The sequence below is a fragment of the Cydia splendana genome, chromosome 6 (genome assembly GCF_910591565.1).
Source record: "Cydia splendana chromosome 6, ilCydSple1.2, whole genome shotgun sequence".
Lineage (NCBI taxonomy): Eukaryota > Metazoa > Arthropoda > Insecta > Lepidoptera > Tortricidae > Cydia > Cydia splendana.
In genome coordinates, this window is record NC_085965.1 from 2854808 (window position 1) to 2870453 (window position 15646).

The 15646-nt window shown below is 36.0% G+C and overlaps 1 protein-coding gene across 1 annotated transcript in view; it reads right to left on the reverse strand.

Moving 5' to 3' along the window:
* Positions 1 to 15646, reverse strand: part of LOC134791312 (uncharacterized) — a 51426-nt gene that overhangs the window by 17982 nt on the left and 17798 nt on the right. The window contains exon 2 of the mRNA XM_063762325.1: positions 2986 to 3103. Coding sequence (XP_063618395.1) covers positions 2986 to 3103 — 118 coding nt within the window. The remainder of the gene's footprint in view (positions 1 to 2985; positions 3104 to 15646) is intronic.

The window sequence follows — 15646 nt, forward strand, 5'->3', positions numbered from 1 at the left end:
TAGAAAGGGGAAAACGACTACATCGTTAAAAAGTCAGGCTCCGATTCTGGTTCCGGTTCCGTTTCCGTTTTCGGTTCCTATTCCGTTTTCGGTTCCGTTAAACTAAATTGAAAACATCAGTTTCCGTTTTCGGTTCCGATAAAACCACATCCGTTACATCCCTGGTATGTAACCACCGTAACTCTAACTGCTACACCTGACTGTAGAGTGTAGATGTAGTAAATTGCCGAATTCTTTACCTCATTCAGTAGCTTATCTTGTAACCAAAGCTGATGTATTATGAAACTTTTACTGAAAATCACAATCGGACAATCCGTATTAAATATACATGGTAAGGTAAAACACACAATACACAGTACACACCAGCTCATAAAGCTCTCTTTATCCGTCAATAACTGCTGAGAAAGTTGCGTTTTATCCTCAAGAGTGGCAAATTAAATTGATGCAAATTTTGACTTTGAGTTGATTCCCCATGTTTGATTTTTAGGTCCCCACCTAAAAATAGGGGAGACGTGTGCAAAAATTACCTGTACCTAATACCTCTAGTGTACATTTCATTCGATAGCGTGACGTGGCGTACGCGTTTGCGTTAAGTGTTATTTTGTATGGGATTTTGAGTTTTCAAAACGTCCCGCTTGGCGCGCTGTTCAAAATCCCATACAAAAATAGGCATAAAGCAATCGCGAACACACGTCACGCTATTGAATTAAATTAAACACTAGGGGTTCTGATTCTGACCAAGTGGTCTGCCACTTGGTTTCCCACTACCTAAGCATGTTATATTTCTCAGGATATAATACGCTCAGGATGCTGTTGGGCCTGCCCGTGCCCAGGTACTGCAGCGCGTCGGGCATGTTTGCGGAAGCGCGAGTAGACGGCTTCCATGCCATTGTTCGGAAGCGGGTCGCCTCCATCATGCGCCGTGTGTGCGAGAGTAGCAACAGCATTCTGGGCGTGATCGCCAGCAGTTTGGACTCCCCTATAGCGAGACACTGGAACAGCCTTCATGTAGTGATTTGACTGAATTTTTGCCTTTATATTTTGTATTACAACTAATATTGTAATTTAATTTGACTACTATTTTTATTTTATTTTATTTGAATAATTTTTAAATGTACCTATTTATTATGATCTTAACTGTGTTCGTGATTTTAATGTAATATGGATCATTTGTTATCTGTATTAAAGATGTATTGAATATTGAATTGAATAATTTAGTCATGTCCACGTATACAAGTTACGCTCCGCTACGTATTACGAAGCGCTGGTGGCCTAGCGGTAAGAGCGTGCGACTTTCAATCCGGAGGTCGTGGGTTCAAACCCTGCTCGTACCAATGAGTTTTTAGGAACTTATGTACGAAATATCATTTGATATTTACCAGTTTATTTTCGGTGAAGGAAAACATCGTGAGTTAACCGGACTAACCCCAATAAGGCCTAATTTCCCCTCTGGGTTGGAAGGTCAGATGGCAGTCGCTTTCATACAAACTAGCGCCTACGTCAGTTCTTGGGATTAGTTGTCAAGTGGACCCCAGGCTCCCATGAGCCGTGGCAATATGCCGATAACGCGAGGAAGAAGATGAGTATACGTATATAAGTTCACGCTTGCTAAAATCACAATTCGATACGTCGATATTTACTTACATCGCTGTTGTAAATTGCACCAACAGTTTTATTTTCAGGCACCATTCATCGATTATCTACAATTAAATGCATGCATAATTCAGCAATCTGTGCTGCAGCTCAGTGTTTACAGAGCAATTTGTTTGCTGTGCAGTTCAGTAACTTGATACCCGGCTACATTTCACGGCTAGTCTGTTCGGAAACAGAAGAGTCCCGAATCTATTCGGCCACATGTAATAATTTCCATCGTATTTTTTCGGCAACGTTCGTATTTGTCAAGCTAGTTCAGTCAATATCAATACTTTTTGTACCGAGACTGACTGAAATAGCAAGACACGTTCGTAAGTTTCCGTGAAAATACGATGGAAAATAATTATGCAGTACATCTGTAAACCTCTATTGTACCAACATTTTTATTTTCAGTACGGATATGATGGTCGTTCTTGTCTACGTGACAGCGTGATAAAACGGTATCCGTCACTTTCAATCGAGCTCCGTTAAAAAGTGACGGATATTTTGTCACGTGGATAAAGCTATCCATAATAGGCCTGCAGCGGGCGGGCGCAGCATGGTTCCACTTTTATCGCCTGTCACTATGCCTGTCACTTTTGCACTTACTTGTTAGAAGGTGACAGGCGTGGTGATAGGCGATAAAAATGCGACCGTGCTACCGCCGCAGGTCTTTCAGTCTATTAACAAAGCAATTTATTCACTTCGTTGAGTAAGTTGATCTAGTCGGCTATTTATTTACGGCTGTAAAGATATCTTGGAAGCGGCGGATAGCAAAAAGTGTCGGTTCCCGAAAACGCTATCATTTTCCTTGCAGGCGTTCGTATGGAGATACGGATTTTATTTCAAGTCTACAACGATCCTTTGACGAGTATAATGCAAGTTTGATATATTGTAAACTGGTCATTTGTAGGCAAGGGATACGTTGAGCTTAGAATAAATTTAAAAGTGGAAAAATTACTGTCTTGGGCTGTAACTGGTGAATTTCCAATATGATTTGGAACTCCGGTAGCTGTTTAAGAAGTGTAACGCTTTTACGGTAGATGTCGCTAGGGACCCCTAGACCCATATGGTGGAAAGATTTGCTGGCTATGGATGAGGTCTTGGTGGCTCAGATGGCAGGGCGCTGGAGTATCGATCATTTATTTTTAGTTGTTTATCGTTAACCTGCATACAATAGCAATATAATTTTAGTATAAAATAGCTAGTGATATAGTCTATAGGTTTGACAAGCAAAATTTTAAATAGAAGTATATTTATCAGAGTATTTTATTGTTTCCTTAAAATTTTCTGGCATTATGTCCCCTTTGGCAGACAGAAGTTCCAGACTGCAGTAATAATGAAAGAACTTACATGCAACTCTTGTCTAGTTCTTCCCTAGTTAAGGCGAAGGAGATCTCCGGTGAATTTAGCACAGGCAGATCCATGGCGCATCGCTGCAGCATGTCTTTGTTGCAGTTCTCGTTGGCTCCTGCGGACAAGAAAGGTATATTAATTTAAAAAGTCACATTTAACAAAGGCTACAAATATAATGACCACCAAAAAATACTTTGGTACCCTAAATAAAAAAATCATGCTTACCAAAAAAATTTACTGAACACCAAAAAAATAAGGCCTAAAAATACAAAAGTACCACCGTTTTAATTACGACTGCCCTTCAAATTGTATTCAAATACCAAATATATTGAATGACCACCAAAAATCATTAATGATCACCAAATCTTGAAGACCAAATTAATGCGATATTTTCACCTAAATAAACCACTATGATTACCAAAAAATGTATACATATTACCAAATAAAGTAAACTGATGCCAAAATTACTAGCCCCTCCCGCTCAACCCCCCGTACCACGTACCACATACCTAACTAACCTAACCTACTTTTCTAGTAGCATTTCGTTATGCTACTAGAAAAGTAAGTTAAACTGCTATGCTATCAGTTAAGTGGGTTAGGTTAGGTTAGCACTGTGACCCTTACAGAAACGAAGTGGTACTATAAAAGTAAGTTAGGTTAGGTTTGAACTGCGACCTTTACAGAAACGAAATGCTACTATAAAATTGGGTTAGGTTAGGTTAGAACTGCGATCCTCACAGAACCGAAATGCAAAAGTGGGTTAGGTTAGGTTTCAACTGCGACCCATACAGAAACGAAATACTACTAGAAAAGTGAGTTAGGTTAGATTTGAACTACTACCCATACAGAAACGAAATGCTACTAGAACAGTGGGTTAGGTTAGGTTTGAACTGCGACCCTTACAGAACCAAACTGCTATCAGAAAAGTGGGTTAGGTTAGGTTTGAATTGCGACCCTTACAGAAACCAAATGCTACTAGAAAAATGGGTTAGGTTAGGTTTGAACTGCGACCCTTACAGAAAAGAAATGCTACTGGAATAGTGGGTTAGGTTAGGTTTCAACTGCGACCCATACAGAAAATAAATGCTACTAGAAAAGTAGGTTAGGTTAGATTTGAACTGCGGCCCTTACAGAAAAGAAATGCTATCAGAAAAGTGGGTTAGGTTAGGTTTGAATTGCGACCCTTACAGAAACCAAATGCTACTAGAAAAATGGGTTAGGTTAGGTTTGAACTGCGACCCTTACAGAAAAGAAATGCTACTGGAAAAGTGGGTTAGGTTAGGTTTGAACTGCGACTCTTACAGAAAAGATATGCTACTACAAAAGTAGGTTAGGTTAGGTTTGAACTGCGACCCTTACAGAAAGAAATGCTACTAGAAAAGTGGGTTAGGTTAGGTTTAAACTGCGACCCATAAAGTAACGAAATGCTACTAGAAAAGTGGGTTAGGTTAGGTTTGAACTGCGACCCTTGCAGAAAAGAAATGCTACTAGAAAAATGGGTTAGATTAGGTTTGAACTGCGACCCTTACAGAAACGAAATGCTACTAGAAAAGTGGGTTAGGTTAGGTTAGAACTGCGACTGTTACAGAAATAAAATGCTACTAGAAAAAGGTGACGAAGTGGATTAATTAATTAAATAGTATTAAGTATATTTAACATTTGCAAATTTTTTATAAAAATGTGGTTACAATTTTGGTGGTCATTTACTATTTTTGGGTTTACAATGATTATTTTGGAGTAATTTGCTTTAATAGAGGATAGCAAGATTTAAAAATTTGGTTATAATTTTACATTAAAATGGAGTTCTAATTTTGGTGGTCATTTACTATTTTTGGGTTTAGAATGATTATTTTTGTGTCATTTTCTTTAATAGGATAGCAACATTAAAAAATTTGGTTATCATTTCACATTAAAATGGGGTTTGAAATTTGGTAATCATTTACTATTTTTGGGTTAATAATGATTAGTTTGGTGTCATTTCCGTTAAAAGGATAGTAAAATGTAATAAAATTGGTAATCATTTAACATTAAAATGGTGTTATAATTTTGGTGATCATTCATTATTTTAGGGTGGTAAAATATATTTTTTTGGTATTAAATTTTACTAAATCTGGTGATCAGTTAAATAGCAGCCTTTAACAAATTTGTCGAGATTCTGGACGTACCTAAATAAATACCTAATACCTTCTGCCACTTCCTATTAAAGAGCGCAGCCAAAATAACGCAACAGGTGTCTAATACTTGTACATAGTTTTAGAAATGAACCTAAAAAGGTGTAAAACTAAAAACCTAAAAAAAGTCGTTCAGAAAAGCCCAAGATGCAGCGCATAGAAAACCAGAAGGACGATTCAATTTTAGGATTTGTTATGGTTTTGATACGACCTTGGCGATGGTCTTGGCGATTGGCACACATCTCACGCACGACTTTCACTTCATTTAGCGTGGGCATAGGAAAAAAATAGATAGAGTGCTCACTCCATACTTCAGTTTTAGTACCAAATAGACCATTATTTTCGTAGTCGACATCTAGCATCGAGTAGTGGAATTATTAGTACTACAACTTGACAATAGATGGAGCACCGACCGAAAAGACTAATACTCAAAAAATTTCATCAGCTAATATTACAACCGGATTAACCGGAACTCTATTTTCAACTGCTTCTGCCTTTAAGAGCCAACGGGAGTGGTCATTTCTCCATACAAACGTACTCCTCGTTTTCCTCCGTGGTTTTTGAAGCTAGAGCAATGATTTTTTCAACACAGATTAATATTGTCAATATCTGTGTCGGACCGTTTTGCTTTTTTTGATATTTTTGTTTTTTAAGGCGCTAGAGCCCTTCAAAAATGGCCAAAATGGCCTAATTGACTATGCCGCAATGAGAGGCGTGGCATTCAAAACTGATATCAATTAGCCAAAAAAGCAAAACGGTCCGACACAGATAATTTCATAATCATTTAGATTTCCAAATTTGGTTACGATTGGTTAAGTTTTGGAGGAGGAAACAGAAGAGTACAAAACCTCGATTTTTGAGATTTTTACGCAGGATTTTTTGCCTCGTCCTTATCGCACTACTTTTAGGTGCCGCTTCCGTTAGCGAGACGGGTATATTTACCTAAAATATTTAAAACTCAGCTCCTGTTTCGTCTTAATATTAGTTGTAACGGTTGTAAGTAAGTTGTTGTTCAATACAATTTTCGTGAGTCGCGACACTAGAGAATTCTAGTATCAAGTAGCCGTACTGATAATTCCGCTACTCGATGCTAGATCGACTGCGAAAATAATAGTCGTTTTGGTACCAAAACTGATGTATGGATGGAGTGAGCACTCTATCCTTACTATATTTCTCTATGGCGTGAGCGATTTTCAAGGTCGTATCAAAATAAGATAAAAACCTTATCAATTTGTAAAATGTGAATCAGGTCCTAACGGAAAATTTTAAAACAATACACCATCGATCCAAATTAATTTTCTATTATGAAAAAATTGTTTACATAACAAAAATGCGCATTAGAGCGCACTCGGCTAACATGTAAACAGAACAATCAGACACTGTATGCGTCAACTATACCATCTTACTTCAAAAAGTCATATGTTATAAGAACTAATATGGGTTAATTCCTTCAAAGTTGTATAACTTGTATACTACACTTTTTTCAGATTTGGGAATTGCTATATAATTTAGTAACTTATTACTATTACTAGGTAGGTACCTAATAATAGGTACTCAGAATCCCGAGGTCTTTCATACTAATAGGGAAAAAAATGTCCTTCGATTTTTAACTACACCTACCATTTTTGTATGACGATAAAGGAATGATGAATGACATTTTGGGACAACTTTTTCCTATTTCTTAGGATGTTAGGATCAAAAGAGCTCGTAATTCTGAGTAGAAATAACATGAAAATTCCCAAGTTAAAAAAGGGTAGTGATGAATCTCATAAGGACATACGTCGTTTTTGTTTAGAACGACTTATGATATATATGACTTTCGTATGACGCGCACAGCTTTAAATGAATTTGCGTGGGCGCATCTCACGACGACTTCTGGAGGTGGGGCAAATACGAGTATTAGTATTAGTTAAGAAGATCTTGGGTTCTAAATATCTGAAATAATTGATCGTTCACTGTCATTTTAATTCTTGAATATATGAAGATTAAATATGTATGAGAGAGTTGAATAATGAATAACCTAGGGGCGCTTTAGGACCCCATAGTTTAATTAACATTTAAATGTTAAACATCTGCGTATTTTATGACATTTTATGAAATATGTAACTATGTTAAATAGTATGTCATATCATAAAAACATACGCCGTTTTAATTGAGAAAAATATGACTTTCGTATGACGCGCACAGCTTTAAATGGATTCGCGTGGGCACATCTCCAGATGACTCCTGGAGGTGGGGCAAATACGAGTATTTACGCAGTATCGTTAATTTCAAGGTTAATATCAAAATAGCATTTTAGTGAAATAATGAAAATTTTATATTGAGAATGTATTCAATGGAAACTCGAGACAGTGAATAAATACACTTTTAAAGCTAACAAAAAAATTGGAATATAATTTTGTTGACTAAACTAGGGGCGTTTTAGGACCCCATTTGTGTAAAAATGTCCTATAATATTTATTTATTTATTTATTGTTTAATATCAATTTAAGTGTGCATATTTTTGGACATTTTATGATATATTTAGGTACTTATGTCATTTACTCGAGTAAAATATGTATATGCATACCTTACCATACCTACACCAGTTTGAATCCAGCATAGGGCACCGGGTGCCCAGACCCTGATCATTCTAGTGTGGGCAATTGCGATGTCACATACTGACAAAAAACAAAATTAAATTCTAGAAACCAGAAGAAAGGAAATATGTCTTCAAAAGGTCTATATGACAAAGAGGTAGTTAACAACACTTATCCCCATTAATTAACCTTCTGAATACAAACAAGATACGTGTTTTTAACTAGATAAAGATAAGTCATGCAAACTAAACGAAATTGTAAAAGATCACGTCCTTATCAAGAACAATCATGGTGTTGACGAATGTTTCGTATCTCTGGCGAGTCAGGCGCTCATTCTTTATCGCTTTACCAAGCATTTGTCTCGATTGGACCAATATAACAGTGAACCTGGATCAAGCATAACTGTTAGGGACCTTGATACCAGTTAGACTAGTTATCCTAAATGTTCTAGTTGCTCGTGCGTTCGAGGAAACTCAACGAACTCAATCTCAGTCAAAGCAGTATATTAAGATCGTTTTCTCCACAGCAGCCTGGAAAGGCTCTCTTTATTCTCAAAGCTGTATTTTATCCTCTAGAGTGGCAAAGGGATTTTATGCTTTTGAGTTGTTTCCTCACGATGGCTTTAGGACTATTAAGTGATGATTTTAAATTGTAAATATTCAATAGCAATCATTAGCTTTGTGATGTTTTACTGCTAGTATGTTCTTCACGTTGGTATAGTGAAAGTTTTTGTGTAACACTCTGTAGCAAAATTTCGGGCTTTGAATCCCTTTGAGCAACTTTACACCCTTGTAAAAAAAGTATTTCTCATATAGTTATTACAAATCTCCCTAGGTAAAAACTTCGCAAGCGTTTGACTGCACGCGGATAAGCAGGCGCCGGCGCAGCCGGTCATCTGTCACGCAACGCGCACGCGCGATCAGCTGTTCACACACACGTGATTAGATTGCTCTAATCTGCGGACTTATCGGAGGATTCATGAACTTGTTCGATTTGTAACGCGTTCGCGGGGGTCATAATACTTATAAATGTCAAAGGTACACATTTCATCAGAAGTGACAAATAAATTTATATTTTTTAGGTCTACCATTATTTATTTAACAGGTTGTTAGCGGCCGTCACTTAACTGATGATGATGATGATGTTAAATGTACCTATGCAAAACAGATTACAATGGTGGTTTAGTCATAATTAGTAATTATTTATTTTAAGATAATATAACAGAAATAATAAGTCTCTATGGTTTATAAATTATAATACATTAAATTTGGAGATGTAAAAGATCCCCATCGTCAGAAAAAATTAAACTAAAACTGTTTAATACGTGTAAATGTGAAATGCGGAATGCGCTATTATATCTTGGCCTCGAATAATCGCCAACATCGTGTGTGTCTTGTTAAACAGGTAGTTATTTTTAACAGTGCCGTTCTAAGAACCATGCATTCCGTCAACATGGATGGTGGGGAGCCGAGCCCACCTCACGGCGCGCTGCCATTGGTTGGCTGGCATCGTACGATGTTTTTGCATGTGTGAGAGGCGCTTGCGTCGGCACGGGGGAAACATTACTATCGCTTACCGAATCCTATGGCTTCAACGAAGCACTATAAGTGCGTTCTGCTTTATAGTATAGTTGTTATAAAGCTAGAGGTCATATAACAGTGGTGTTCGTGAATTTTATTCAAATGGGAATACTCAAGACACACATTGTCATCCAATTGAAGCATGATCGAGGGCCAATTCGTTCTCGTAGATATAGAATCGCCAATTAACTGTGGAATTGTTAAGATGCCTTAGAAGTCTTGCCTTGACACGCGGTCGACTCAATAATCATAGTTTATTGATGATTGATTGTAAACATTTTTTTGCAGTGTAGCTAGTTTTAGTCCACTGGTGAACTTGTAATGTTGTCATTCATTCATTACAAACATGTATGTAGGAATCAGTTTTATAAATGCAGGTGCCTATAAATAAATAAACACTAGCTAATTTGATACAATGAATTATATAGGTAAGTAGGTATATGATTATTAAACGAACATTCCTACCTGTATTGAAGTTATATCCTGATTAAGTACCTATATGAAATTATAAAGTATTTAGAACTAAATATAACTGTGTAAGAGCTGTTTCCCACTGACGTCTAGTTTTTTGCAGGTACGGTTTTTTGCAGGATCCTGTAGTATGCATGCAGGATCCCGCAAACAGAATCCTCGTGTGAAAGTTACTATATTAGCATCTATACTACTAAAACGGGATCCTGCAAAAAGCGTACCCGCAAAAAACTGGACGTCAGTGGGAAACAGCTAGGGCTTGCATTCCGGAATTCCGGAATTTCGAAATTCCGGAATCTCGGACAAATTTTCCGATATTACAATTCCGGAATTGAGACCATTGAATATCGAAAATTCCGGAATTGGATTTAAGTAGTTTTATTAGATTTTACTATTGAAAATTGCCAAATAAACTACACTATGCTGGTGTTATTAGCCGTCGTTGACAAAAGTCTAAAGTCTAGCAGCATGCTGCATTAACATGCCTCATTATTCTCATTAACTTAACCATCGAATTATTTACTTTTGATACATGCTAAAGCAAAGCCATACATTAACTTGCCCAGAATCCTACCTACACGAATCCTTTGAATTAATATTTATAAACATTTGGATATTTTATTCTCAATTCAGAAAGAAGTTTCCTCAATGTATGATTTCGGCTATTGTAGTGTAGCAGCACATTAAATTCTGAATTAGGAACTAGTAAGGAAAAACCCAACTTGGAAAGCGTAACGTTTGTGTATGTAAAGGTTAAGTAATTTAAGTATGTAATAGGTATAGCTGAATAGTAGTGAATAGGTACTTTCATACATAAAAAACAACCTTAACTCAGGAACAAATAATCGTTATAGGTTAACCTTAACACAATAAATGCCCTTACCGAGATCGGAACCCCATCGGGACCTTGATCTTCGTAAACAGGGAGCCCCTAGGTAGGCTACAAAGCCGTTATATTTAGACAATAAATAAAATTAGGCATCAAATGGTTTGCCAGCAGTGCCAGCACTCGTAGTTTCCCCAAATAAATACGCCGTATCATTGAAGTGAATAAAAGTGACCATAGTATATAATAAGGTGCTAAAATAAGAGGTGCAGGACGGCACTACTCAACTGATTAATCTTTTTCGATTAATAATACTTCAAATTAAATTCCACTAAAACAGTACTGTCTTTAATAAACGTAAAGTATCAGAATTTCTAATTTTTTGTTGTTTTTTCTTAAATAAATCTAAAAAATCTAATAAAAATATGATTAACCCTAATTCCGGAACCAGTTCCGGAATTCCGGAATTGAGACCGAATATCGAAAATCAGTTCCGGAATTGGAAACCGTCCGATATTGCAAGCTCTATAAACAGCTCTAATAGTTCTCCTTCGATGCTAAATAACGCGAGTTCAGATTTAATTACATATTGATAAAACTAGATTTTATTAAAATAGTCGCATATAGATTATGAAAATAGCTTACGCGTCTCATAATACCTATCTTCGCTATTAACGTTAATAGCGAAGATAGTAGCGGTAATAAATTAATAACTGTACATCAATAGACTGTTCTATTAATATGACTGTCCCTATGAAAATAACTTTGTAGTGTTCACTGAAGGTTTTTCCAGAATGATTCCATTCACACTCATGGTCAGTGATGCAGACCTATTGGCGACTCAATTTACAAGTACGAATACAGACACCGCTTGTTTTACCGATTACTAAGGAATTATCCCGTTAATCCACTTACTTCGATTTAGTTTAGAATTAAGACGCTTATTACTCGTATTAGTGACTTGATTTCTGTTTGTTTTGCAACGTGTGAATTGGATCGCGGTATTCCCCGCTGCTCATTTAAAATTTATCCCTCCAGTAAGGGATTTATTTGTTTACGATTGTAGTTCGAAAGATTCTCCAATTTATTTCTGTAATAGTAGTTTATGTGACTGCTACATAATGAAAGGCATTAAAATACGAGTGTGGGTTTATGAAACGAATGAAATGAGATTCATAATAGTATCACACGAGTGTTTTAATGCCTAATTATGTACAGTTACATACACTGCTTTATCTACACACATATTATAAACTTTCTATGATATATTCACTAACCTCAATTTACAGCCGACATTGGGGCACTTTCCTCTCTGGCGGAACTCGCGGATATGAGCTGGCGTCTCCGAAATATCTTTATCGCACATTTTACACGAAACTTTTGTTATAGTTACTTTAAAAACAACAAAACAAATTATTTTTTTCTTACAAATTTATTAAAATATAAACTGTACGTCAAATGGCGGCAACTTTTTTCACGCATGTCACGCATCCAAAGTTTTTTTTTTAATTCAGAGACAAACTAGAGTCGGGGTCAATTACCATATCGTCCGATACCAACTTACATGCGGGATTTGTCAATATTGTATGCAATTGTCATTTGATTTCGAATAAAACGTCATCTCGACTGATATTAGAATAGGGGTCAAATCAAATTGCTTTTTTTATTCAGAGATGTTCGAAATTTAAAATGCATTACCAAATCGATTTTGATATAGTAATGAAGCTATTACCACATTTTCACAGATAAGAAATTTGCTGTAACAAAACAGTTTATCGTAATGTGGGCCATTATTTACGGATTTTGAAGGCGTCATAGAGAGTTTATGATATGTGTGTAGATAAAATTATTTTCCTGATCAAACAGAAGAGGTCTACTTACAATTAGACTTACATCGTAATCCTTGTTTTTATATTACGTACTAAAATGATATTCGATTGCTCGAACTTTCATTTTACTACAAAAGCAAGTACCTATGAGTAATTGTATGCCTAATAGATTAATAAATGTATTTTTAAGCCTTTCTGTAGTTTATCTGGGATATAGAAAAATGGTTTCGAGTTTAGGTAAGCACCGATATTGTGTAATTCGTAGTTACCACCTTGAAAAAGATTGTCGTATTTAATGTACTAACTCCAAATCGTTTATACCACGCTTCAGTAATAAACAGTAAAATATAATAACGTGAAGGTTGCGGCAGTCAGTAATATACTAATAAACTAGCTAGGTGTAGACCACGTGGACTTGCGCCAATATTTACAACTAAAGATAAGAAGTATCACGTTTGAATCGCTAATGGTATTTTACGTTTATTTTTAGTTTTCGGATTTCGAAAAACAACGTACAACGAAGCCAATGTAATATAATATGTATAGGTGGTACGCTTGTAGCTTCAGCGGTGTCAAGAAAGCAAATATTTTTGTAAAAACAATATTAGATCAGGGGAGAGGTTTTATGTGGTACTCAGCAGTGGGACACTCAAATTGGGTAGAAAAAGAAGTTGAACCAAATATTTTGTGTTGCGAACAAAAAATGTACCTATGTATAAAAACCAGAGTAACCAACTTTCCTAAAACTTGTTTAAAAATAAAGATATGGACTAACTAAATGATCATTAAAGTGAAGTAGATAGCTATTAAAAACTAAAGACAAGTTCGATTATCTTTGATTTTTAGATTACTGGACATCCTATATACTTAACCGTTTTAAAGCATTCGTTTTACCTACATAATACCGACTATAATATAAAGCATTCTGATGTTAACTCCAGGTTTCTCCAAATTCAGAATTGTCCCAGGTGTTCTAAATAGCCCTAACACGACGGTGCTCGCGGGTGCTGTAAGATGCACAGAAACCCAACGCGAGAGTTATAATATAAGTTGGTAAACTCGAAGCGGTGAGAATGGACCAAGTTTGGCAAGAACGGACCGGACTTGTCAAGACTTCATGTCGGACAATGCAGATGCACTGACTTAAATTGGCCAATTACTTTAGGTTAATAATCACATAACCTTTAAGGGGACAATGGCCTCCTTCTGAAAAGCTATTATCAGTGTTAGCTTATAGTATATCTATACGATATTCTTAATTTTATTATAAAACTACTGGGAAAATTAACAAGTTTCGTTAAAGTAATTAGTTTAACTCGTAAAAAACTTAGGGGTCGAATCGACCTCCTGTCGCATTGAACATTATTAATTGTATATTCTCAAAGTATTTAATCAAAAAAGATCCATGATTCATTTTGGGTCGCTGCGCCATTAAATGTATTTAAACTATTTAATCAAATAAGATACTGATGAAATCAAAAACATTTATTATAAGAAAGTGAACTTGTTTAAATAACACTGATTAACTTTTACAGCAATGTAAATATAGCGTGATCAGATTACTTTATGATGACCTATTAACCAGTATATATTTGTAAAGATTAAGAATGTGTTAGATAACTTAAGTTTATCTATATTTTACGATGGGGTTATCTATCAGCCATTTCTCAGCAACTCAAGTTCTTTTTAATCCGAACTTTGCTTTATAACAGTCATTTATTGCATGATTCGAGTTATCAGTGCGTGACTAAGTCAGTTGTTTTCGCTACCAAGTTTATAATGGATTATGCGATTTTATCGATACGATCTATTTCGAGCAAATTAATGCGGAGACATAATGAAGTAAACACATACATTAGCGAAGAAATGCTTCATGGAGTCAGACCTAGAAAAGTTTGCAGCGATTTTGTTATCACACGCAGTGCAAGTGTTATTCATACGTCATAATTTCATAAAAGTTTGACGTTTAAATTAACACTTGCACTGCGTGTGCTATCAAAATCGCTGCATACTTTTCTTGGTCTAACTCTACATTGCCTACGTATGTGTTAAGGAGTGTCATAATAGCCTTAGACCATTTAGTAAGAGTCCTGTCGGTCTGTAACCAGCAGTTAGATGACTATCAAGATTGTTTTATAAGGAAATAAAATATTATCCTTCTAATTATTTTATTAACTAGCAAAACTGACATTAGGTACATGAGACGAGTAACTGAGACGTATCACGGATTCGATTTCTAGGCACACTGACACAATTATTTCAATTAGTCTTTGTTCTTAGGCTCTTAGATATGCAAACTAAAATAATATAACACCTTTATAATTGACCGGACTAATTTAATGCTTCAATTAATCATATCAATCACAATTAACTCATATAAGGCAAATTAATCACGTCAAAGGAAATTTCCTATATACCGGTCATGCAATAGCTATAGAGAGTTATCAATTCGCGAATTTCGTATCTAGACTGGATAAGGTGTGAGATCTGCGGCGGTAGCACGATCGCATTTTTATCGTTTGTCACCATGCCTGTCACGTTCTAACAAGTAAGTTAGTGCGAAAGTGACGGGCATGGTGACAGGCGATAAAAATGGAACGCTGATAAGATAAGAGCTATGTCGCAGTCGTAACTTATCGCTATCTGTTATCTTATCATTGCGAATTTGTTGTTATTATGGGTCGGGATTATCAATTTATCATGTCACGCAGGTATCTCCACGTGATTTTGTAGATTATATCTTTTGACGCACTTTTAGAATAGGAAAATACCGCCAAATAGCTTTAGACTTAATTTAAAGGTAATTTTGGACATTTTTGCTAATTAACTGTTCTTATAATAGCTTAAAGTCAATGACCGAAGATGTTAGGTTAGATTATTAGGCTAAAATTATCCTTGAAGTCGTCGATGTTAGTGATGTATTTGATACTGATGTGTCTATACAATGTACCAAAAGCCATTTGATTGATGCGTTAAATAGGTATATTATATAAGCTGTATACCTACTTTCATACCTAATTTCAAACTACTACTGTAAAAGCGGGCGGAGCGGCGGAAAGCGCCGAAATTCTAAAACGAAACAAATATAAGAGCCTCGGTAGAGAGTACCATTTTGTACCATTTGGTGTTGAAACTCTAGGTCCATGGGGTCCCAGCGCGCATAAGTTGTTCGCAGAAATCGCGAAGCGTCTGGTTGACGTAA